The following is a 25663-nucleotide window of genomic DNA, read 5'->3' as shown; positions in this document are numbered from 1 at the left end:
AAGCCTTCTTAAAATCTATGAAGCATGCAAATATTTTTCCCTCTTTCTTTAGGTGTACATGTTCATTTATTAATGTGTGTAGTGTGTGAATATGGCCAGTCGTTCGATGTTTAGAGAGGAAGCCAATTTGATGTTTGCTGATGACATTGTGCTGCTTTAAGAAAGATGAAATCCGAGAGTTGATTATAGAGCAAAATACTTTTTCCAAATCACTGTTTACACATATCCCTCTGTAGTTATTAGGATCTGTTTTGTCTCCACTTTTAAAGCTAGGAGAGATGAGTCCTGTGTTCCAGACCTCAGGAAAAATTAAAAAGTTTGAGTAATGCACTCTGAAGTTCAGGAGAGACGTTTTTAAGCATCTAATTTTTTATGTTGTCAGGGCCACGGGATTTCTTACATTTGAGGGATTTCAGTTTTCCACTAAGTTCTTGTCGGGTTATTGGATAATCTAGTGGATTTTGGTTGTTTTTGATACATGATTCAAGAGCATTACATTTTTCAAGGACTTTTAACTGGTTGGGATTATTCAGAGGGTCAGCTTGATGTGTATAGAGCTTCTCAAAATAATCTTTCCATCTTGTATGGCTAGACTGTTCCAAGTGCTCCAGAACTGATCAATTGTGTTTTCGATCTTCTGAAGTGTGTTGTTATAATAATCCAATTTCTTCTTTTGTATTGTTTCAGAGTTCTGAGTGCATGCTTTAAGCGTAATTCTGAGTTGACTGGATCTTTGTGTTTTTGATTTGAAATTAATCGTAGCTCTTGTCTTATTGTTTTACAGTCATGGTCAAACCACTTTTCAGAAGAAGCTCTATTTTTGTGTTTGTATGTGGTATTTTTATTTAAATGAGCCTTTTTTGCTATATTTTCAAAAATGCCATTAATATGTTTAATTGCTAAATTTGTTGAATTGTTAAACAGTGTTATGGAATTGACTATTTCATTTGACTTCAATACTTTAATATATGTTTCAGCAGCATTACGAGTCCATCTATATGGTGTTTTGAGTTTATGATGAATTGGCTTTTTATGAATTTCTCTTGATTTGATGTTTTCACCTTTAATGCAAAGATTGATCTGGCTGTGATCAGACAGGGGTGACTGGGCTTTGATGGTAAGTGCACTGAAATGGGAGTGGCTTATATTTGATATGGCATAATCTACAGGTAAATTGTCCACAGGAATCTCCTTTAATTCTACCATTGAGGATATAAAGACCTAAAGTTTGACAAAGGTGGGCTACCTCTTTCCCATGCCTATTGACTCCAGTATCCTGGTTATTTCTTTTAGGTAGAGTACTGAAGAGATCTTGGGGTAAATGTGTGAACAGATGTTTATCGACCTGAGTTATCAATATAGTCTAATTCTGAACCAGTTCGAGCATTTAGGTCTCCACATAGTAGAGTTTGATATTGATTAATTTAAGTGTAAAATACTTCATCGTCGTAGTATGGGGAATCTGATGGAGGAATATAAATGGAATGTCTCTCTCTCTCTCTCTCTCTCACTGATGTGTATTTGATCTGTGCAGTGGTCGTGAACGCGCACCGCCAGACCTCCGCTGCCGCTGCGTGCGCGCCCCCGCGCTCCCTCAGGTGAATGGAGAGAGGGAGAGGAGTCCTGCGTGCGTCTGCAGCCGAGCTCAAGTGACTAAAATGGGGCTTCGCGGACTGAGCAGCACGGGGGTGTTCCTGACAGTCTGCCTTCTGTGGGTGACTGGATGCTTCACCCAAAAAGTGAGTACAAGTGTGTGGCGGTAGCCCACTTTCTCTTTTGTTTGTCTGCGGTTTGTCAAAATGTTTACAGCAGGGATTATAGCATGCAGTATATAGTAGACTATGGGGAGCATGTAGTAGTTGAAGCAACTTTCAAATGTCACGTCTCTTGGTCTGAAGGGAATTTAATTCGGAGATTTGGGAAGGTGTTGTGATGAAATGTGGAGCAGCTTGTTGTGTGGTCTGGGTTCGGCTGAGAGGGGTCAGTTCAGCGCGGGCCAGCGGTTCTGTATAAATAAGTGTTTCTGTATAAATAACTAAATAAATGAGAATTCAAATTAACATAAAGGATAGTAAAAAAAATAAAAATAATTATGTGTAGATCAGGTATGAGCTGTTTTTCTTTTAAACATCTTCTATTAGTGTTTTCAATTCTTCAAAATATTTTTAATTAATTTATTTTTTTAAATGTTAAAAATGTCTATGGTGTACCTGTAGAGCTAATCTTGGCATAAGTATCTGTTTACATAAGTAGATTAGATCACTCTTAGTACTACTAAGTGAATCAGTTTTACTTGATAATTAATATTTGACTCTGTTATGTGCTCAACAAGCCATTTCTTTTTTGTCATGTGACAAGAAATAAATTAGATGATAGACCCCTTTAGACCCTCATGATTTATTTATTTAGTTAGTTATTTAATGTCCCATGTTTTAAGTTTTTTTCTTTCTTTCTGAAGTCAAATGGGGTAATCCTAAGAAAACCTTGATATTCGTAGCTCAAGAGTTCATGATATTTGTATTTTAGTACTTTTTACTGGTTGCTTACACCATGTGAAAATCATTATCAAAATGTTTAGAAATAGAAAATAGTATTTTTCTAAAATGTCTGCTGTTTTACTGAGAAAACTTTGTGATTTTGGGAACCTGTCTGCATCATACAGTACATAGTTGCATTATATATTGTTACATCATCTCATTGTCATAATAGACCTATTTAGTTTCAGAAAAGAAATCGAGTTGTTAGGTTTTTTTTTTTTTTTAGTTTATGAAACAGAAAGATATTCAGTGTTATAGCACTTGCGGTTTGTTTCTTAGACCTGTCTATATGTACAGTCATAGATCAGAACTGAATGACAGGACCTTTGATATCCCCTTCACTTTACATATTCTATCAGTTCTCATCACAGAGGCTGTACATTGTTTATGTAGCTTCTCACATGCTAGGAAAAGGAGAGTTTGGGAAATATGTTGCTAAGGAAAAGCTTAGTGTGTTTTCGAGGTGATTACCAGATTCCTGTGGAAAACGTGCTCCACTCATACAATTAAACACATTGCTCTGTGGTCATTTCCACATGCTGCCTTTCACCAATACGTATTCCCTTCCCAGGCATGGATATGAGTTATTGATTCTTGTAAAGCAGAGTGATATTCCATACAAGGATAAATAGAGATAGACATATTATGAGACAATTTTGATCTTAAATTTTGATGGTGCATAGAGTAATTTTCCCTCATTTAAAAAAACAAAACAAAAAAAAACCTTTATGCAGTTTGTGGCACACAAAATATTTTTTTCCTCTGTGTTTTTTTTCTACATACAATGAAACTCAATGCCAACAAGTCAGCATTCTCCAAAATATATTTTATGTTCCGAAGAAGAAAAGTGAACAACATTAGGGTGAGTAAATGATGACAGAATTATAATTTATCAGAAATCTCTGAATTATTCTGTCACTGGTTTCATACTGGTCTTATTTATTTATTTTTGTGGGAAAGGTCAGCATCATTTTGACTGTGGCACATAAGGTCAAGGGCTATTTCTGAGGTGACTACCTGTCAGATTCAGTCATAATTTTCTTCCTCCATAATTCTGAATTCTGAGAATCCTGAACCACTAACAAAGGCTTTGTTGCATTGTTGATGTGCATAGCTTCAGTTACTGAGTGTGTGCTCCTCAGCGGCTCTGCAGTTATCTGGCCCCTCTAAATGCTCCCTTTGTCCTCTTGAATTAAGTTGATTTTCAGAACTGTGCAAATCAAGTTTGGAATTTGCTGCATGGCCCTCACAATCAGATGAAGAAAAAAAGCTTTCTTATATGATATTATGTAAGATAGGTTTATATACTTTTCATGGCTTTGTTCTCAGCAATGACAAAGAGTTTTCATGCAGGTCTTTCTCTAGTAGTCATCAATATTTTGGACAATGAGTTGCTCTCATTCTTGAGTTAATGTGGTTAGCACTGCATAGGTCAGAAAATTCCTGCGTGCATGCATCTATTTGTGTTCACATATCTATGCAAAGCACTTGCATCTCTGTGAGTAATTTCTCTCAATTATTCAACCTCACCCCACCAATAATGCTGTATCACACCCACTCAATTCTGACATTTCCACCCAGCCGAATGAGAATGGAGAAAGCCACTCGTAACAGTTTTAATGGGAGCAAACCACTAATGTGCATTTCCTGGCCAGCAGAGTACATTCTGTGTGAATTTGGAAATTTCAGATTTACCGTTTTGAATTATTTGTGGAGAGTAACCACAAGAAATATAGTAGGAGTACTCCAGTGACAGCTATGGTCTAGTTGTGAACAAGTATTATAAATATTATAAAATACCAAGTACCAAAACCATTTAAGTAAACTGCATTAAAAAAACAAGTGATTAAATCAGGGTTTACGCTTTATAAGATTAAACCTTCCAGAAAAAATAAAAAAAATGAATAGTAAATTTCATCAACTAATTACATTTTCAAATGAAAAATCATCCGATATTATTTTTAAGCATTTAAAAATATTTAATAAAGGCCTAATTAAATGTAGTTTTTATTGATTATTAGAAAATCTGTTTCTGTGTGAAGTGCAGCAGCTACCACTGCTCTTTTCATCAAAATATTATTGTGAAATATTGTCATATTCCAGTCCTGCTGGCCTCAGTGTCCAGTGGCAAGCTATGACTGATGTAACCGGTTGTAACACATCATCACGGGCTCTCTGGGCTCGATAGTGCCTGGAACAGTCTCACTTTTCACAACCAATAAATAGCCGTGCTCTTCTTCCAGCCCCCTTACAGGGGCCCATAGCATGTTTATGGGGGACTCACGGGGGTGTTTGTGCATTTGAGTGTGTGTGTGTGGCAAAAGGGGCTTAAGCTCTCTGCTAGCACAATTTCAGTAGTCATATTGTCAGCTCATGTTATCTCTGAAAGCTCTGTTGTGAAAACACTGTACAGTACGGTACAAAAGAGACCCAGAAAAGAACTATATATGAACTGTCAGTTTAACAGCTTATTTGACTTCTCACATTTCATAATGAGTCACATTTTTCTGTTCAAAGCCTTTAAGTACAGATAATGTTGGTGAGACAAGCAGAGAATGATTTATTGTGAAAATGACAATAAGAACAGAGTTTGTGAACAGATGTGTGTAACCTATCAAATACAAGAGGAAGTTTCAGTGTGGTGTTTTTCACATTGCAGTCCTTACTGCGAAATCTGCTGTTCCCTACGACAGCTGTGAGTTTATCTGGCACTGTTTTACTCGCACTCATTCAGTGAGTCAGCTACAGTTTGTTGATGTTAAAAGTGCAGGAGGCTTGTTTTTCAGTTCAAGAGTTGCTGTTGCACCAACAGAAGGAATAGGTGCTGTATTCAAACTGAATAAAACGAAACAGAAAAATTAAAGGAAAATATATATTCATAGGCTTACTGTTTATAACATAATAAACAGCCAAATGTATGCACAAAATTGCATGCATACATTGTGCGTTTATAGCTTTGCACTGTTATGCGTTTATTAGTAAACTGTGATCAGTAACATTAGATTGACTTCTGTGTCTGCATGTATAATATAAGGGAAAGCACCATGGCTATCATGTATTGTAATTTTCCGGATATGTGTGTGTGTGTTGGCTGCATGTGAAGAACTGCTCATAACACATAGTATCATTTTATACCCGCCTGCCTATTTATAGTGTTTCTATAATCTGCCCACAGGGTTTATGGCGCCCTCATTTCTTGTGGACTGGTCCCTTGCCATATTCTTTTTCCATTGTTACCTTTGTGTTTCATATTCTCTTAACCGAGTCATGCTGTGCTATTTTAAAATGGCAATTGATAGGTAAAATAATAGTAAAGTTAGGTAAGTGGCAAGTTTTTTTTATTTCCAATGTGATGTATTTTTTTGTGAAACAGGTTGTTATAATCAGAAAATAAAAATGTTGAGGGATACTTTTTATCTTTTGGGAATTGACTGAAAAATAAAAAGCCGGTGTTTCCGACTTGAATGTGATCAGTGAGGGCTACTTCCCTCCTACTAGTCGTTGTTATCTTCAAATTTTGGGCATGTGGATGGTAACTGGATTCAGTACAATTCAATATCTATGAAAAACATCACACATTGAAAAAAATCAGTAAAAACAGTACACCTTTAACATTAATACTTCTCACACGAGACCATATGTCTTTCAAATCTGGAAACTATTTTTAAACTTTTCTTTTTCAAAAAATATGAATATTATAAACGGCCTTGTAACAATTTTTTTCAATGTTTTTGTTTGTGTGCATTCGTGAAGCTCAAGCAGTAGAGAATTGCAATCTAGCAATGCCAAGATTATAAGTTTGATTCCCAGCAAAGTTACCATGCTTGAACTTCACAAATTTACGCTTTCAATGCAGTGTACATTGCCCTCAGAGGGTAATTGGGTAATTGCTGAAAATACATTTATTTTTTATTTATTTATTTATTTTTTGTGGGTCAGATTGACCCACCATCATCACAATCGTAATAAAAATTTTGAATGCACACACACACACACACACACACACACACACATTTTAAATCTCTGCAGGCATGTTCATGACCCTAAATGAGAAATTGTCACAAAACATGTATCCTAGGTTCCAGTATTTCCAAGCAACTCAATTTTTTCGGTTTGCGGGTCAAATTGATATAATACAAAGGTTAAGTGATATTGTGTCTTTTATTTTATTGTCTCTCTCTCTCTAAAAGTTCTAAATAAGACCAAACGCGGTGTATTAAGAAAGTAAATTGGTCAGTTGTGATGTTTGATGTTGACTTTAAAAGACATGGATTTTTGAAATGATTCTCACTGACTAGTGAATGACTTTGAATGATCTGTCATTTAAGTGTGTATTGTGTGAGTGATTGGCAGAGGAGGAAGGGGGTCGTCAGCTCTCTTTTGATGTAGCACAACTGGGGCGCGATAACCAGCGGGACCTTATGTAAATGCCTCCTACTTATTACCCTAGTTTCATTAAAATGCTATCTAACCAAACAGCGAAGCCTTCCAGTGTCCCCTGTGGGAGAAAAGACAACTTTACTAATTACGCCATGCCAGTGCGGGACGATGATGTAACAGAGCTGGGATGTTTGGCATTATAAGAATGTCCCATTTCCTATTCCACACTGTGGTACTTTGGACGCCATTCATGTGAAGTCTACCATGCATGGTACACTGCCCTAACCAGCAGATAGTCCAGTATTATGGCGGAGCCACGGTAATGACCCAATTCCATTTGTTCGGAGAGAGAGGGCGGTACTTACAAAAATCTCGCAAATCATTGCCAAAGGTTTCTTTTTTGTTGTCCTTTGGAAGTATACTTGATCATGTTGGACTTGTTGCACCAAATGGTTTTCTGAGGGCAGATGGGCGGTTTGGTTGAATCAGGAACCTCTTTAGCACATTTCATTGAAACATGGGCCTTAACCAATTGCATTTCCCCTATTTCTGCTTGGAGTAATCCTACACGCTTGTCTTGAACCTTTTTTTCACCTCTTGTTCCAGTTTAGTTTGCTCTCTGTCTCTCATATTCACGTGCATTGCTCAACTTTCCTGTTGTGCTAACCTGAAATCGGCTTATTTTACATCTCAGCAGTGAGTGGCATTTGACCGGATCAAATGTCAGGCATGCAATTATTAGTGTAGTAGCACATGAACCTGAGGTAAACTCTAGACGGCATGAGGCTTCGACCAACAGATCTCTGTTAGCTGAGTTTGATAAACGGCCTGAATGCAGAGAAACATGGGGTGAGAATCATGGGTAGGAGTGTACGCAGAAGAAATAAGGCAGTATGAAAATGAAACTTACTTTGACCTTGTAAAGCTGATATTATTTACAGTGGCCTTGTCCATTTCGAGATGACTTTAGCACTGTTCTCGCTTTGTCCTCCAACAAGAATGGGTTTTTTGAAGTGGGTTGGGGCACAAATACATAGCTGACTGATTATGTGGCCTCTTTGATTTTGTTTATATGTTTCTGAAGAAAGACAAACATAAATAATGATGAAAGGCAAAATGTTATAATAATTTATACGTCATTGATGAACATTATTCTTTAAATACAATAAGTATTACTCGCAGTTGTGACCCTGGACCACAAAACCAGTCTGAAGTCGCTGGGGTATATTTGTAGCAATAGCCAAAAATACATTGTATGGGTCAAAATGATTGATTTTTCTTTTATGCCAAAAATCATTAGAACATTAAGTAAAGGTCATGTTCCATGAAGATATTTTGTAAATTTTCTACTGTAAATATATCAAAATTTAATTTTTGATTAGTAATATGCATTGCTCAGAACTTCATTTGGACAACTTTAAAGGCGATTTACTCAGTATTTAGATTTTTTTGCACCCTCAGATTGCAGATTTTCAAATACTGTCCTATCATAACAAACCATACATTCATGGAAAGCTTATTTATTCAGCTTTCAGATGATGTATACATCTAAATTTTGAAAAATTGACCCTAATGACTGGTTTTATGGTCCAGTGTCACATTTGGTTTTCGACCAATGGTAAAATGGGTAGAATTCAACAAGAATTGCATTGAGATCCCCATATCTATGGGATTACACCATATAGGGCCTTAAAATGAACACACCAAATAAAACATTTAGAATTATAAAATCATATTGCGATAACTTGCATATTTCATAAGTTACAAAGACACAAACTTTGGAAAAAGAATATTTATGGCACTCGGGCAGGTATGATCTATCCAGTTGTTTTGATAGATAGAAAGAAAGAAGATACATTTCTAGTTTCAACATTTATTTGTTTTTCAGTCATTCCTCTTTAAAAGAAAAAAGTATCAGCGGACCCACATTTGGTTTTTGGACACTGGAAATGTGTACAATTTAACAGTTTAGTCATAGGGCCTCACTGAAATCCCCAAATATCTGGAAATGAAACATATAGGGCCTTAAGATGAAGATACCAGAAGAAAGGTTTGTTATCAACTACAATCTAAAAGGAAATGACAATATCTGTAATACATCTTCGGAAATACAGCCACCCCCCCAATCGGAAATACAGCCCCCCCCCCCCAATTAAATATTAAATGTGAAAAATATGCAGTGACTTGATTTTATCCATCAGTAATGGATTAGATTGTGAAAAGTGGATGTTACTGTACATATCTGAATCAATCCAAATATGAAAGTGTTTGCAATCAATTGACGTGAGGGTGAAAATAATAAGGTTTGATGTTTATTTGACCCTCTAATTTCTGGGAACCACAATGTGGTTTCTGAAGGCCAAATTCACCCTCAATAATGTTTTCTCAATTTTCTTTAAAATCCTTCTAATATCCTTTTTTGTTACAATTATTACAGCCTTTATTATTGTTACTCGCATTTGGTTTTCGACCAATGGTAAAATGGATAGAATTCAACAATTTGGACATGGAGCTGCATTGAGATCCCCATATCTATGGGATTGAAACATATAGGGCCTTAAAATGAACACACCGAATAAAGTTTATTAAGAACCAGAATTATAAAATCATATTGCCTTTATTATATTAACCAACATTAAAATGCTGCATTAAGGCAAGATTTTAAAATCTACAGCTGTGCCTAATTAGGTCATATTTGGCTATTGGCTAACATTTTCTGTTTTCCTTCTCTGGTGCTGTCAGTTGAAAATGATTTCATTGAAAGTCATTTCAGAGGCAGTGCGTGTTTTACCATTTTGATGAAAGATTATCAAGCATTTCTTGATGACTAATAAATCATGACAATAAGACTTGGAATGTATCTTTAGAAAGTAAACAGACTCAGTTTCATCTTGACTTTAATTTCACTTTATGTCCCGCATAATGCTGTCACTTGGGGCTAGGCTTGTTACCAGTCTGGCGTTGTTGAGGTCTTGCAGTTCTTTTATTCCCTCCCACAGTCCAGAACCAGTGCCAACAGGAAGCCTAATAAACAAACAGGCCCCTGCCAAGGTCTGGTTTGGAGTGGTCTAGCCCCGATATCCATCTGCCTCCAATTATACCGAGGTCCCCTCATCCTGCACACCTGTGAGATATTACGAACAGCATGTCTGAAGGAATACCTCCTTGGGGTTAGCAAAGCAGCCAGCATATCCAGCTTTGATAACCGTTGAAGGAGGAAGGGTTGAATAGTTCAGTTTGGGAGAGGCAGACCGAAGCTAATTTCTGAACAGAACATTTAATTTTGTTACTCGCTGGGTTTCTTTCACAGCTGTCTGTTGTTATTGCTCTGAAACGATCAAATTAGGGCAATGCTTTACGTAGGTTTCTAGAATTGACTTACCGTCAGACCAGCTATGACTGCCAAAGTTGTTTACCCATGTTTAATGTTGCATCGAATGAAGCGGAGCAGCGCCAAAGACTTTCCCGTTGGTTTGTTGAACTCACGCCATCCTCTTGAACTTTCGATGCTAGAACTACCACAGCCTATTAAGATGTTTTAGGAGCATAGCACTAACCCCTGGAGCGTGGGTTCTGGGAAGAATTATCTTGAACGGTCTCCACTGCTATTACGTGTATTGTAATTTTCTTTGAGCATGTTTATCTTAATCTACATTCCAGTGGTGCAGAAATGTTCATCGTTGGTAATCTGCAAAATACAAAATACACTTTACAAGTTGTTTGAACATAATGTGTGTTGGAAGTGTGTGTACACATCCATCCTATAATGATAAAAATCCACACAGTGTTTTTTTTAAAAATCCCTATTTTAAAATCAGGCTGTTCTGAGATTCCTGTCAGAATAACGTAGTTCTGCACAGACTGCACCCACGATAGTTGATTGACAAGACCTTGGACTTCTCTTACCTTAGACCCGCCCTGAGTGAGCTGAGAGCTATTGTGTCGACTCCGGTGCAGGGGAAGACAAGATGTCTCCGATTAAGCGATTGAGGTGTTTTGTTGTTGGATGTACCGGTAATAATGAACATAGCAGTTGTCATTTACTCCCGACATCTGAGCCACTGAAGACACAGAGGATTAACGTTACTTTCGTTTTGAAGGGAATGCGCCGATCCCGATCTGCCTAAATGCGTGATCACTCGTGATCCAGCTTCATCTACAGAAGAAGTGAGTATAAGGGTTTTTATGAATCTTTGCAAATCGCCTTTCCCAATAACGTGCTAGTTAGCCAGTTTCGCGGCTAAAGTAAACAGTGCTCGTCACCCCACGGAAGAGAGGGGCGGGGTCAGCAAAGCTCATTAGCATTTAAAGCAACATGGACTAGAATGGCTTGCTAAAAACAGAGCTGATTTTGACAGGGTAAAAAAGATGTTTTTTACACTACCATTGAGAAATTTTAACCAAAGTATGTTATAGACCATATAGGCACACTTATTAAAGACAAATATTATTCAAAGATCATACAATCCTCATCTATAGTGACAATAAAATACATTTTAGGCTTAATGTTAAGAAATGTGCATTGTGCACAAGTAGTACTCCAAATAAAGTTTAATTATTTACATTTACACTTAGTCATGTGGCAGACACTTTTATCCAAAGCGACAAATGAGGACAACAGAAGCAATCAAAACCAACAAAAGAGCAATAATATGTAATTATAATTTTTCAGTAGCCTAAATAAAATTTCAGTAGCCTAAATCTTGAATGATATGTCAATACATTGATATATTTTGAACTATACTTAGTATGAAATAAATTTATTTTATATATATATATATATATATATATATTTTTTTTTTTTTTTACTATAGGGCTCCTTGCCCTAATTTTGTTTTCAAAACGTATTTCAATCTCGGAGTACTTCTACTTTCTGTAAATTAAAAAAGTAATTATAAATAAAATAATTACATGATTCAATGTGTTTTAGGAGCAGAATGTTCTTCAGGGCTCCCACACTTTTAACATTTACTGACTTTTGTCAGGGGGGAGGTAATTTTTACCCAATTAAAAATGTTTTACACATTGGCATAACTATTCAAAAGTATGTTCATTATAAAAATGCCCATGGTGTTTTAACAGTTTATTAATTTACATGACTTTTCCAGGTCTAGTAATCAAGTTTTTCAGATTAGGTTACCTCATACAGTATATCCAGGTTTTCCAAGACTCTGAGAAAAAACATCTAAAATTTTAGGTTTTTAGTTAGCTAATTTGAAATCTTGTTTTGTCTTATTTATGTAATTTTAAGTCATCTTAAGGCCCCCTTGAAAGTCTGCCAAGGCACCTCAGTGTTCTTGACAGTCACAAGATCTTATTTCCTGTTGAAACAGGAAGTTTGATTACAAGTAAAGAACCTGCTCCAAATGTGAAGTATGTATGATTTTAAATTGATGGGATCTTTTAAGTTTGGATAGGAGTCAAATATTCTGTCGTGGAAAAAAAACTAGGTCTCATGGTCCTATTTTAATCATAATTTAGTTCCAGACAGTCACAGTGGAAATGCATCTGATGCTTTTTTGTCTCTGTTCTTTAGGTTTACTTTGATTGTGGAGCCAAGGTGGATGTTGTGGATGCGCAGGGCCTCATTCTGTCCCCTGGCTTCCCATATAACTATTCATCTGGAACTCACTGTGTGTGGCAGTTCTTTGTACCTGTTGGTCACCAGCTAATCATGGAGATGTTTGATTTTGATGTCTTTGAGAGTCATGACAGTCCCACTACATCGGCTGCCGATGTGGACGAGGTACCGAGCGATGGTGGCACGCTGGTATCAAAAAGCCTCGGAAGTCCAAAAGAACCCCAGTCCACACACCGAGAGGACGTCAAGCAAGTGGTGATCCAAGAACAGTCCACCAAAATGGAGATGACCAAAGTTTCCAATTCTGCCAAAATGCTTTCCGATTCCCCCTCGGCTCCACAAGCGTCTCTTCCAGTTGAAAACAGAAATTCAGTTTCCTCTCAGGCATCAAGAGCAGCCATTGACTTTATCTCTTCAAGCCCACGTACGGCCACAGAAACGGGTGACACGGTGAGCCCTGAGACCCAGCCACCTTTGATTGATGCCTGTCCCCACGATGTTCTCTACATATCAGATCTCATCACCTTCTCCTCCCGATTCTGCGGCTCTAGACGGCCTTCTAGCAGCCAGTTAGTGTTTGGATCTGATGATGATATGGTGGAGGTCATTATGGAGTTGATTACCACTACCCACTGGGGCCGTGGTTTCGCTCTCCTTTTCCATTATCAGAATCAAACTCAGGCAGCCACAAGCGAACATCAGAGATCGCTGTTCACCTCGGACAGCAGAACTGGTGCACTGCTCGGTGCTGTAAGTGGAACAGTTGTATTTGCTGTGGCCCTTGCTGGCATCCTCTGTGTGATTTTCAGGTAAGGAAGTTTCTTCTACAGTTGGAGAGATTTAATTGTAGTTGATCTGGAATTACAGAAAAATCCCATGCAGTCGCCATGCAAACATATCTGACTTAAGAGTTGCTAGGTGAACCAGTGGCGGATGTGTATATCTAATGTCTGCATTTTATACATACATGCGCATATATATATATATACTGTACACTACTGTTGAAAAGTGTGGGGTCAGTAAGACTTTAAGATATTGTTACTTCAGTAGGTATGCATTAAATTGATCAAAAGTGATATTAAAGACATTTTATGTTACAAAAGATTTTTATTTCAAATAAATGCTGTTCTGTTGAACAATTTTCAAAGAATTCTGATAAAACGTATCAGTTTCCATAAAAATATTAAGCAACTGTTTTCAACATTTGTAATGTCAAATGGTTTCTCAAGCTTCAAATCAGCATGATTTCTGAAGGATAATGTGACACTAAGGACTGAGGTAATGATGCTGAAAATTCAGCTTTGCCATCAGAGGAATAAACTACATCTTACAATGTAGAAATCAGTTATTTTAAATTGTAATAATTATTTTACAATATTACTGTTTTCACTGTATTTTGATCAAGTAAATGCAGCCTTGTTTGTGCTTAACCTTTTCTTCAAAAACATTAAAAAAAAAATCTTACTGACCCCAAACTTTTGAATGGTAGTGTATAATTTCTTTTTACTGTGCATTGTGAAATTATTTATAATAATGTGACATTTGTAATATGTGTCATCCTGACATACCACTTCATACCCTCCCTCACAGTTCATAAACTGCTATCAGTATCTCAATTATTCACTTTAGAGTTAGTATGTGGTAAACACAGTACCATGTCCGTGACAACGTAAGTCAGACGAGCTGGTGTTGACACAGCTGGAGGTATTTTTCGCCATTGTTTGCAGCTTAAATCAAGTCTTTCTTCTCCTTTTTCGGAAACACTTTGATGTTAAAACACTACTCATACCTGAGCATGTTGATGGTGCCGCACCTGGCATTAAACCAAATGCACAAAAGCGAGGTGCAGTCACACAATACAGAGAAAAGAAAGCGGAAGAAATATAAGAAGCCGAGAGAAAGGGTAGAATAGAGAAAACGAGAGACCATTGTCCACAAAGATTGTTTGTTAAAACACAAGCATGACATTTCAAAGAATCCATCATGTAAAATTCATTCTTAGTTGGTCCAAGTGGGAATAAACAGTGTCACTTTTGACACTCACAGAACTGATTTACTGAGCGGAAGTGATAAAGATTTTTTCCCCCAATGCCTTTCATTGGTTCTGTGTACACAGGGAACCGGGCCGTTTCAGTTTTTTTTTTTTCCTGTTCCGAATTTCATCAGCAAATGAAATGATTTTTTCATTAATGATGACATGACCTTCATAGAAGTCATGCAATTACATTCATTTTACAGCATGAATCAAGACAGATAAAATATCCAGTTCACCCTTCAACACGCTCCTACAAAATTATACTGGTGTACTCGGAGCAAATCAGAAATTAATTTGGTTATTTGAGTGTGTGTGTCCTACCAGATTCTATAGCAGATATTGAGCTGAAAGAAGTAAACGGTTATTTAATGGATCACCTAATAACCAATAACAGTAATTAAAAGCCAACAAGATGATGTTACTTGTGTTCTGTTGTTTTCCCAGACCGAAACTATGCGCAAAAGGAACCAATGCTTCCTCTTCCATCAGCTCAGAGGTAAACAGTCATCATATGTTCTTCTTTCAGATGGACACCACCTTTATGAAATATGAGGAGGAGTTTGTACTGCATCCAGGGTCCAAAATGTTTCCCCACACTTGGCAATGTCAAGTGATTTGATTAAATGTACCATTCATAAATGATGCATATTGGGCATGAAACTGCAATAATTAAAATGTATTTTGTATATTTGTATTTAAATTCAAAAAATGACTCCTTGCATATTATATATTTAAATGCATGCGTGTATGTGTGTGTGTGTGTGTGTGTGTGAGTGTATAGATAAGCAGACTTGATCTCTCAAAGAAAATGTGAATGCACAGTGATTTTGTGCTGTCATTTGGTGCTTTGGCGAGTGATTATTTTGGTCGCTCATGTAGACATAATGTGAGGTATTGTGTTGTAGGTTCCAGAAGGAGTGCTAAATTCAGCGGCGGATGTGAGTGAACTGCAGATGGTTTCTCCCGATCACTTGGAGCAGCAGCTGGGAACAGTGAACGACAACAACAACCGTTCCCTCAACCGCAGTCTGTCCCATACAGGTGCTTAGTGTCTCTTTATCGTCCCACTGCCTCATTCTGTTTTCCCTTCCATATCACTCCCTCAATCCATGAATCTATCTCGCTTTCTCTCTCTTTCTCTCCCTCCCCTTCTCTCTCCCCCAGATGTATTGTTTTCTTCATTGATGTTGTCAGATGAAGGGAGCTTTGGGGTCACTGGGTTGTTTTGGTGGAGCTGTGGATTTCATTTGTCCTTTTTCTGAACCTATACATTGAGATTAATTAGTCTTTTCTGGGAACAGACAAAGGCTAAATTACTGTAATTCCGTAGAACAGTATAACAAGACTACCAGAGCTCCATTATGGTGTAGATTGCAGAAAAATGAATTTCCTCCTGTGTTCAAAGCACGTGGAAGTAATTCTAAAATGATATAATGGTTAAAAGTAGTTGTTTGATCTTAAATGAAACATGTTTCAATGCAATTAAATCCAATTAAACCAGACGTGAGGCAATATTATGCCATTTGTTTTAGATGACTCTACTGAAACAACAGAAGGTGCGTTTTGAGCCTTTTTAATTTTTTATGCAAATTTAGATAAAAATAATAATAATAATAATGTGAAAATTATGTGAGGTTTCTCAGTAAATAGGGACACAAGTGGTGCAGTTTCTGTAGAAACTATGCTTATAAAATCAGGGGGGAAAAAACACAGACAGAACGTTTGATATTCTGTTTAGTGTGTAATGAATATTTTTTTTATTGCAGTATCATTAGTACTATTAATGATAAATAACTATTACTCCCGATCCTAAATATGTGGATCCAGCCTTTAAACCTGTATTTGTTGATGACTGAAAATATGATGTTCAGCAGTAACCTTTTCAAATGAAATTTTGTAAAAGTAAACTGATTTCTTCTTTGTCTTCTTCTTGTTCTTAAAAACAAATATATGAAGTCACAATATCGTAATAAGTCAAGACCTTAATGCAGTAAGGGGCACTTAAGTGGGACATTGGCTTTACACTAAGCTCTAAATCTCAAATAGCCCCCCCCTTTTTTTTTAGTTTAGTCCAAATGTACCAGCTACAGAATTTAAATGTTTCCATTTAACCTTCAAATAAGCACCAGGTCACACTGAGCTAAATAAAAACTTGAGACAAATTATTCAGCTTTGTATATGCATGCTAACTGGATGTATTTAAAGTCATTTTTATAAATATGACATTCCATATGTTCACTGTTTTGTGCTCTGAAGGGTCTTCAGTAAATGGAGCATGTGACGTGTCAGAGAAGGCCGCTCTAGAGCAGTTCTCCGGCGGTCTGACTGAATTAGAATTAGGCACAGATGAGGTTTTTGTCATCGCCTCTGCACCCAACTCAGCCCAGCTGCCCTTCTCTCCACATACTGTGAGTACATTGCTACATCCAGAAATGGTTGAGAAACTTTAATATGTTTAGTATATAAACTACCCTTGTAAATGTTTGAGGTTAAAAACAATACTATTGTGAAATATTATTAACATTTTTAAAAACTGTTTTAATATATTTTAAAATTCAATTAATTTCTGTGGCAAAGCTGAATTTTCCAAAGTCATAACTTCAGTCTTAAGTGTCACATGATCCTTCCGGGATCTAATATACTGATTTGGTTCTTTAAAAAAAAAAAAAATTTAAAAAAATTTGGTAACACTTTAGAATAGGGAACACTTATTAACTATTAACTACGACTTTTCCCTCAATAAATTCCTAATTTGCTGCTTATTAATAGTTAGTGCGGTAGTTGTTAAGTTTAGGTATTGGGTCGGATTAGGGATGTAGAATAAGGTCATATAGAATAAGGCATTAATATGTGCTTAATTACTACTAATAAATGGCTAATATTCTATTAATATGCATGCTAATAAGCAACTAGTTAAGAGAACTTAAATTAAATTGTTACCAAAAATTCTTAACGAGAAAATCTTTTCAATGTATGTAAATACAAACATTTGAATGTATTTTGAATGTACTCGTGTAATATTTGTTCTCATTAAGCCACAAAATATTAAACCCAGTAGCTTTTATTTGAATAAAAAAAAATAAAAAAACAAGCTCACTTTTGAAGCAGAATGAAATTTAAGGTATAAAACATTAGATATAAAAAATTGGATTAAAGCCTTTTTTAACATTATTTGTATATTTTTTTTATTACATTTGTACGTTCCTATGTTGTTCACATTTCTTATTTTATGTATGTCTTTTATTTATTTATTTTTCATTCTCATCATATTTATATAAATATGGTGCTTTTATTGCTCTCCTAGTACTATAAGAGATACTCTGTTTACTTTTGTTTTGTAGTTTGAAGTGTACTTGATGACGCTGAATTGTTTTCAGCTTGAATAGCTGGTGCAGTGTAGTGCGCTGATGGAGGCCAAGCTTCATGGTGTGTGGTGATGTTCTGGATGAGGGGCAGAGAAGTAGCTCTTCACTAGAGGCTGCTGGGACGCGGAGACTCTGGCAGCCGGAGGGGTGCTGGCCCGCTAATAGCTCTGACTAATGAATGCTATCCGCCTGTAGCCAATTTCCCAGCTCAGCTCTGTGTGCTTCTGTGCAAGTGTGTGGTCCATGCTGCTTTGGCTCTGAAATGTGGCATGAAACATTTGCCAAGCTGTGCCATCCGAGGAGGTTTGAGAAGAATCAGAAACCTGTATCTCTGGTGTCCTGCTAGCTGTTTGGCACTGCAGTTTCTTTATCCTTTTTTGTTTTTGCTTTCGCCCCACAACCGGACAATTTGGTATTGTTTTGGTTAAAAATATGAAACCGTGCCAGAACAGCTCAAGATTAAATCCGGCATAATACTTGTCTAGACATAGGGAGCTGTTGGAGATCATGTGTGAGGACTGTCAAACTCCTACTGATGAGAAAAGCCCTTCTGATACTCACCCACACGCTGCACATGTCCGATTAACAGCTGACTGACACATTGGAGGTTTTTGCCTGCTGTGGACCCCAGTCTCTGCCGCGGTGCCTGAAACTGGTCAAGAGAGCGGGAGAAATTCTTTTCAATCTTACCAAAGCAACTCCTGAAGCAGCAGCTGGTGTCTCTGGATATAGCTTCCCTGACTTCAGCAGGTTCAAACTGCACTGAAAGCTTGAAATCCAAGCCAAATTTTCACATTTATTAGTTTTACACTGATGCAAGTTTATTCATAATAAAAATGTATTTCTAGCCATTTTTGGCCATTTATGAAGCTTAAATTATTTAGTTTTTGAATGGGTCCAGCGGGGAACTTTGTAAGCCGCTTTCCTGCCTAATTAATTGTATTATCAAGCTAATAACAGTGGTATTATAGATTATGTTGTGCAATGTTAATGGATTCCTGTTTTCTCAAATATTTGGAACCCCCCCCCCCCTTTTTGTTTTTGTTTTGAGATTTCCTTGAACAATTTGATAAATACAGTAAAATCAGTAATATTATTACAACTTAAGTTCTATTTTATTGATTTTTGTTTTAGCAATTTATTTGTGTTGGCAAAATGGAATTTTCAACAGCCATTAATAGCATTTATTTGAAATGCAAATCTTTTGTCTTTATTGTCATGTTTCATCAATTGAATGCATCCTTGCAAAAAAAATAAAAATTTTGATTTATTCATTTAGCAGACACTTTTATCCAAAGTGACTTATAATTGAGGAATACAACAAACAATTCATCATAAAGAGGCAAATAAAAACAGGAAGTGTTTATAATACAAAGTTTCAGATATTGTTCAGATTAGAACAAGCTAGACAGGGAGGGATTAAAGAGAGAGAAAGCAAAGTTGTTGTTTATTTTTGTTTTGTTTTTTGCAAGGATGCAGTCATGCTGACGAAAGAGATGAGATTTTCAGCTGTCGCTTGAAAATTGTCAGGCATCCAGCATTCTGGTTGGGGGTGGGAAGATCGTTCCACTGTTCAGGAATGGTGAACGACAAAGGGATTTTTTTTTTTAGTGTTTGTCAGTTGTACAGGATCTGCTTCTCCTAAATTAGTTCCGTCTTTTATAGCAACGAGAGCGTTTTCTGAGGCACAGTGACACGGGACCCAGCCGTCCCTTCGACTGGCCGACTCCAGACCAAGCACTGCCTTCTGTGACACAGAGCAGCCAGGCCGGATCGACAAACAGCACACGACCACGAGCATGGAGTGTCCGAACCTTCCAGGATCTTCTTCCTCCTCTTCCTCAACTCCATAAGAAATGGTGCAGCTGGAACTCAACCAGCCCATTCACCAAGCTGGTGGACAGTGTGAGTATTGATGTATAAGGCATTTTTATCCCATTTAGCACACATAAATATGATTAAAAGTTCATTAGTGAGAAATTTAAAGACCTTTTTATGCTTTTTTTATGCAACTGTAAAAAGATAAATGTGCTCCTGATGATGTCCATGGTCTTCTTCATCATAACATTTGTCATAATTTTTTTCCTTAGGACTCTTTAATTCATTTAAGTACACAAACACAGGTGGTGGCAAAAAAAGTGTTTTTGGTACAAGTGGGGTTTTTTTCACGCTTTTTCATATACAGTATTTACAGTGGGGAAAAATTATTTGATCCCCTGCTGATTTTGTATGTTTGCCCACTGACAAATAAATGATCAGTCTATAATTTTAATGGTAGGTTTATTTGAACTGTGAGAGACAGAATAACAACAACAACAAAAAAATCCAGAAAAACGCTTTTCAAAAAAAGTTATAAATTGATTTGCATTTTAATGAGTCAAATAAGTATTTGACCCCTTCGCAAAACATGACTCAGTACTTGGTGGCAAAACCCTTGTTGGCAATCACAGAGGTCAGATGTTTCATTAAGGTTTCGAGGCTGATGTTTGGCAACTCGAACCTTCAGCTCCCTCCACTGATTTTCTATGGGATTAAGGTCTGAAGACTGGCTAGGCCACTCCAGGACCTTAAAGTGCTTCTTCTTGAGCCACTCCTTTGTTGCCTTGGCCGTGTGTTTTGGGTCACTGTCATGCTGGAGTACCCATCCACGACCCATTTTCAATGCCCTGGCTGGCTTCAGTGCCCTGGCCATCGTCCCTTTGATGCGGTGCAGTTGTCCTGTCCCCTTAGCAGAAAAACACCCCCAAAGCATAATGTTTCCACCTCCATGTCTGACGGTGGGGATGGTGTTCTTGGGGTCATAGGCAGCATTCCTCCTCCTCCAAACACAGCGAGTTGAGTTGATGCCAAAGAGCTGGATTTTGGTCTCATCTGACCACAACACTTTCACCCAGTTCTCCTCTGAATCATTGGCAAACTTCAGGCGGGCTGTGCATGTGCTTTCTTGAGCAGGGGGAGCTTGCGGGCGCTGCAGGCATAGTGTTACACCAATTGTTTTCTTGGTGACTATGGTCCCAGCTGCCTTGAGATCATTGACAAGATCCTCCCGTGTAGTTCTGGGCTGATTCTTCACCGTTCTCATGATCACTGAAACTCCACGAGGTGAGATCTTGCATGGAGCTGCAGTCCGAGGGAGATTGACAGTTATTTTGTTTCTTCCATTTGCTAATAATCGCACCAACTGTTGTCACCTTCTCACCGAGCTGCTTGGCGATGGTCTTGTAGCCCATTCCAGCCTTGTGTAGGTCTACAGTCTTGTCCCTGACATCCTTGGACTGCTCTTTGGTCTCGGCCACGGTGGAGAGTTTGGAATCTGATTGATTGATTGCTTCTGTGGACAGGTTGTCTTTTATACAGCTAACAAGCTGAGACTCCCTTTAAGAGAGTGCTCCTAATCTCAGCTCGTTACCTGTATAAAAGACACCTGTGAGCCAGAAATCTTGCTGATTGATAGGGGATCAAATACTTATTTGACTCATTAAAATGCAAATCAATTTATTACTTTTTTTAAATGTTTTTCTGGATTTTTCTGTTGTTATTTGGTCTCTCACTGTTCAAATAAACCTACCATTAAAAATTATAGACTGATCATTTCTTTGTCAGTGGGCAAACGTACAAAATCAATAAAAATAATTTTTCCCCACTGTACACATATACACACACACACAAAAATAGCAACGTTTTGGTCCAAGACCTTCATCAGGCAAACGTTTGCCTGATGAAGGTCTTGGACCGAAACATTGCTATTTTAAACATTTTTGAATAAAGGGAATAACAGGTAATAACTTTTTAACATTAGTATTTTCACCAGTTAAAAATGGTTTTAAGTCAGTTTTTTCTATCCTTTGCTGTAGTGTCAGTAAGAAATATCAGTTTGTATTTCCAAACTTTCATTTTGTCATTAATTGCAATAAGAAACCTACCTGCAAAGCTCCCTGAAAAACTATGTGCAAGTGCACCGAGGGCAAAAGCTGCTTTAAACGCAAAGGATGGTCATTGATTTAATTTAGTTAATAGAAGTTAATTGATAAAGAAAATGTATTTATGACGTTATATTTGACAGCATCCTCATTTTACAGCGTTTTTACACAAGTGCCTATAACTTTTAACAGCACTGTAGCTTTGCAGGAAGGTATCTTGAAGCATCTTGGAGACATTGCATCTCAGTTTGTTCTGTTTCTTCATGTCATTCCAGACAGACTGATGATGATCAGATCTCAGGCTGTTGTCAGACAAAAATCTCACTCAGTTATTACAATTAATGGCAAAATGAATGTTTGGAAATGTAAACCGATATTTTCGACTGACACACTACAGCATCTAATCTTATCAAAATACAAATCTAATCATTTTGACCGCCTCTCCATATGAGATACATATTAAACTGAACTGTAAACCATAATTTTTTAAATTTTGGATTCTTTAATGAATAATGTTTATTTCAATTAGACATTTACAAAATATTTGTCACTTTTGATCAATTAACTGCATCCTTGTTGAATAAAAGTTAATTTGTAAAAATAAATAAGCAAATATATTCTGTATATACTGTATATTTCAATATTTTTTTTAATTGGAATATATATGTATATAGCAACAAACTGTCTTTAAACCTAAACTGCAAGTCTATTGAAACTCACGCATTAAAGAAAGTTTCACTTTGAAGAATGGGACAGTGTTTAATTTATCTGTGGTAAATGATTCACATCCTGTATATATTTCAAAACTCACCAGACCTGTTTTTTTGTTTTTTGGATATAGAAGTGAAAAAAACTGAGTTGTGTTGTTTGTTTTTTGAACTGTGACACTGTGCACTCAGGGATTCCCAAGCACAGCTACAGACTCTGGAAGGGGAAAGGTCCTATCTGATGCTCCTCTTCACAGTCCTGCCAACAGCTGCCAGTCCGACTCCTTCATGAGTAACGCTTCTTACCCCCTGACTCAACCCGCCCAGCGCCAGCGACGCCTCAACTCCACCAGCAACCTCAGACGCTCACGGTTCAACGCTCCCTGCTTCGGCCTGCTGTCCGGCACATCTGAGTCCTCCAAAGCACAAACCAATGGAATTACGTCCCCAGACACCAGCAGTGCCCTGGCCAGCCAGCTGCAGGTCAAAGGTCAAATATCAAGCGTCGAGGATGACCACATCACTGTACCAGTGTTTGCCATCTCAGAAGAGGAAGACCGACAGCCTCTAGTCACAGCAGAGCATCCCGAGAAGCCTTTGCGTATGAACGGACAGATGTTTGAAGGCACAAAGATGCCACTGCTATCAAAAAGCCAAGCTCCCAGCATCCAACCAAGCTCTTTACCAAGGGGAGGCCGTGGTGACGCGTCGGAGACGCAGGATCCTTCAGCTCTCTCTTGTTAACAGTGACTCCAGAAGTTTGCCAGTGCCATGAAGTTTGAGTATGATGGTCATGTGACCAGTTCAGCCAATAAATGATCTCAACAGGACTGAAAACTCAGCTTATGAGCTGCTGTTCCAATATGCCGTGAAGTTTCAAATGAGTTTATGAATATTGGCATGAACGAAAAAGTAAAGCACTTATTGTTCTTTGTGTTCTTGTATCTGCACATTTAATTTTCTAAGTATAAAACCACCATCTAACAGTATATTTTATTACCTGCAAATGTATGTATATGATAAACGTTTAACCAAGATCACTTAATGTTTCTACTCACTACTGAGAGTTTAGAGTTGTAGACTGGCTGCATTGTTACTTTCATTATGAAATTCCATGTATCTGCTCTATGAACAATACAGCTTGTTCTAATCCCTTTGCAACCCGTAGAAGACCAATTAGCTGGTCTGGTAGAAAGCTGCTTGGCATCTCGCTTGACTTCCACATGTTTCGTTTTTTTGTAATTCACTTTGGGCCCAATACACATTTTGTACTGTTAAAAAAAAGTTAGTAAATCATATATGAATGGAAATGGCATATATTGTTATTTCTCAAGGGACATAACCACTGAAAATTTCATTTTGACTTGTTTAAACTTTGTTCTACGAGTAATTTTAATCAAGTTACTGTTTTTCACCTATATCACTTACTATGTGCCTTGTGGCCATCATCTATGCTGCTAAATATGCACTGATGCAATACCTGAAATTGTGTATACAATCCTATTTTTATAACGTTTGCAATTTCATAACTGTATTCTTTATATGGTGTTTTCCTGAATGCAGTAATATTGTCAACTGTACTGATTTTGATGGATTATAAAGGGAACTGATCACCGTACAGACATTTAAAATGCAGTAACTAACATTTAATGCAAATAAAGCATTGTATAATGATGTTGTGTGGTGCTGTATTATCTTTTACAACCATTTCAGAATATCCATAGAAGGAACAGAGTCCAAGATAATTGAATGTAGTCTTTTATTATTAGTGCAGTAAATTAAACAAGGTTTTAGGATTTTTTTCTAGGCATTACAAACATGAGGCACAGCAAGCGCTAAATCAACTATAGAACGTTAACAGTGCTATTATAGGGGCTTCTCAATAGTTACTCAAAAACCTGATGAGCAGAAAACATTTCCTTCTCCATTTGAAGCCCCAGCTTAAACTTTAATGAGGTAGAATTAAACACCCCCTTTCTGAAAGAAAGAAAAAATCCCATCCAACCCAAGCAAGTAAATGTTTGCTGAGTACATCTCCCTTTCAGTAAATGCAAAGCAGCCTCCAAAGCATCTCTAACACTCGGGACCACTCCTGAATAAATCCCTCAACCCTTCCTGCAGATGTTAAGAGCTCATATAACGAGAGCCGCTTTGGAGCTCACATCGTAACATATTCAACTAACCTGAAACCACCTTTTAGGTTTATACAAGAGCCTTATGTGGTTTTCAGGAAGGTTTATCTGAAATGTTTAGGTAGATATTTGAATATAAAATAAAACCCTTTTCCACATATCTTGATATTTTAGATTTTGCATACCAGTTAATTTACAATCAGATAAAATTTGGGGAAAGCTGCTTTAGATAAAAGCATCTACCAAATGCATCAATGGAAAAACTAAATAGAACAAGCAAGCATTAATTTGCAACAAGCATGAACCCTAGTAGAAACATTCCCATATAAACTTTCAAATCCTGTAAAACCACAACTTAACATTTACTAATGAAGTGTAGCAAATCCAACAAATGTGGTCGTTTGTCAGGTGCCATTAGGTCAGTGTGTGAGGTTTTAGAGTGCTGAGCCCTTCTGTCCACCTTCATTAAAGCACTGGTGAGGGATGTAGAGGATTGGCCTCTATAGTTATAGCAAGTCTAATCTGAGCCTCTGAAGAATGCTGTGGTGTGACGAACAACAGACCCCAAAAACATGCACAAGGCAAAAAAGCAACAATATTTCCAACAATACTTTATGTACATGTTTATGTAAAATGTTCCCTGCAAGATTTTTGGAAATATTTACGAAACATCACAATGAATTAGATATAGCATGTACGTACTTTCAGGTCTCTGAAAAACAAGTTACAAATTTTTTTGCGCTTTAATTTAATTTTTTTTTTTAAATAACAAAAAAGGTTGAAGGTTAAAATGTTCTTAACTTTAAGAATTTTCATGTGGCTTTGATGCTTAATGCCACATTTTAAACACTGACTGTGGTAACTGTTTCATGGATCACATTGGCTTCCTCAGTGTATTAAACTTTCATTAATAAAAAAAAAAAAAAAAAGCTAATTGGAAGAACTATGGATAAAACCAATGTGGTTTACCAAGTTAAACAAGAATCAGCTCTTGGGGAAGATGGGA

At 37.1% G+C, this 25663-nt stretch overlaps 1 protein-coding gene across 1 annotated transcript; it reads left to right on the top strand.

Annotated features, from left to right (window-relative positions):
• Positions 1–1546: 1546 nt before the first annotated feature.
• si:dkey-112e17.1 (uncharacterized) lies at positions 1547–25586 on the top strand. Its single transcript, XM_058776453.1, has 7 exons — positions 1547–1739; positions 12454–13307; positions 14978–15029; positions 15439–15574; positions 16790–16941; positions 19564–19803; positions 22718–25586. Exons 1-7 carry the CDS (start codon positions 1659–1661, stop codon positions 23267–23269), a joined length of 2067 nt encoding a protein of 688 aa, XP_058632436.1. The 5' UTR covers positions 1547–1658; the 3' UTR covers positions 23270–25586.
• Positions 25587–25663: the final 77 nt, after the last annotated feature.

The sequence above is a fragment of the Onychostoma macrolepis genome, chromosome 05 (genome assembly GCF_012432095.1).
Source record: "Onychostoma macrolepis isolate SWU-2019 chromosome 05, ASM1243209v1, whole genome shotgun sequence".
Lineage (NCBI taxonomy): Eukaryota > Metazoa > Chordata > Actinopteri > Cypriniformes > Cyprinidae > Onychostoma > Onychostoma macrolepis.
This window is presented reverse-complemented; position numbering and strand designations above follow the sequence as displayed.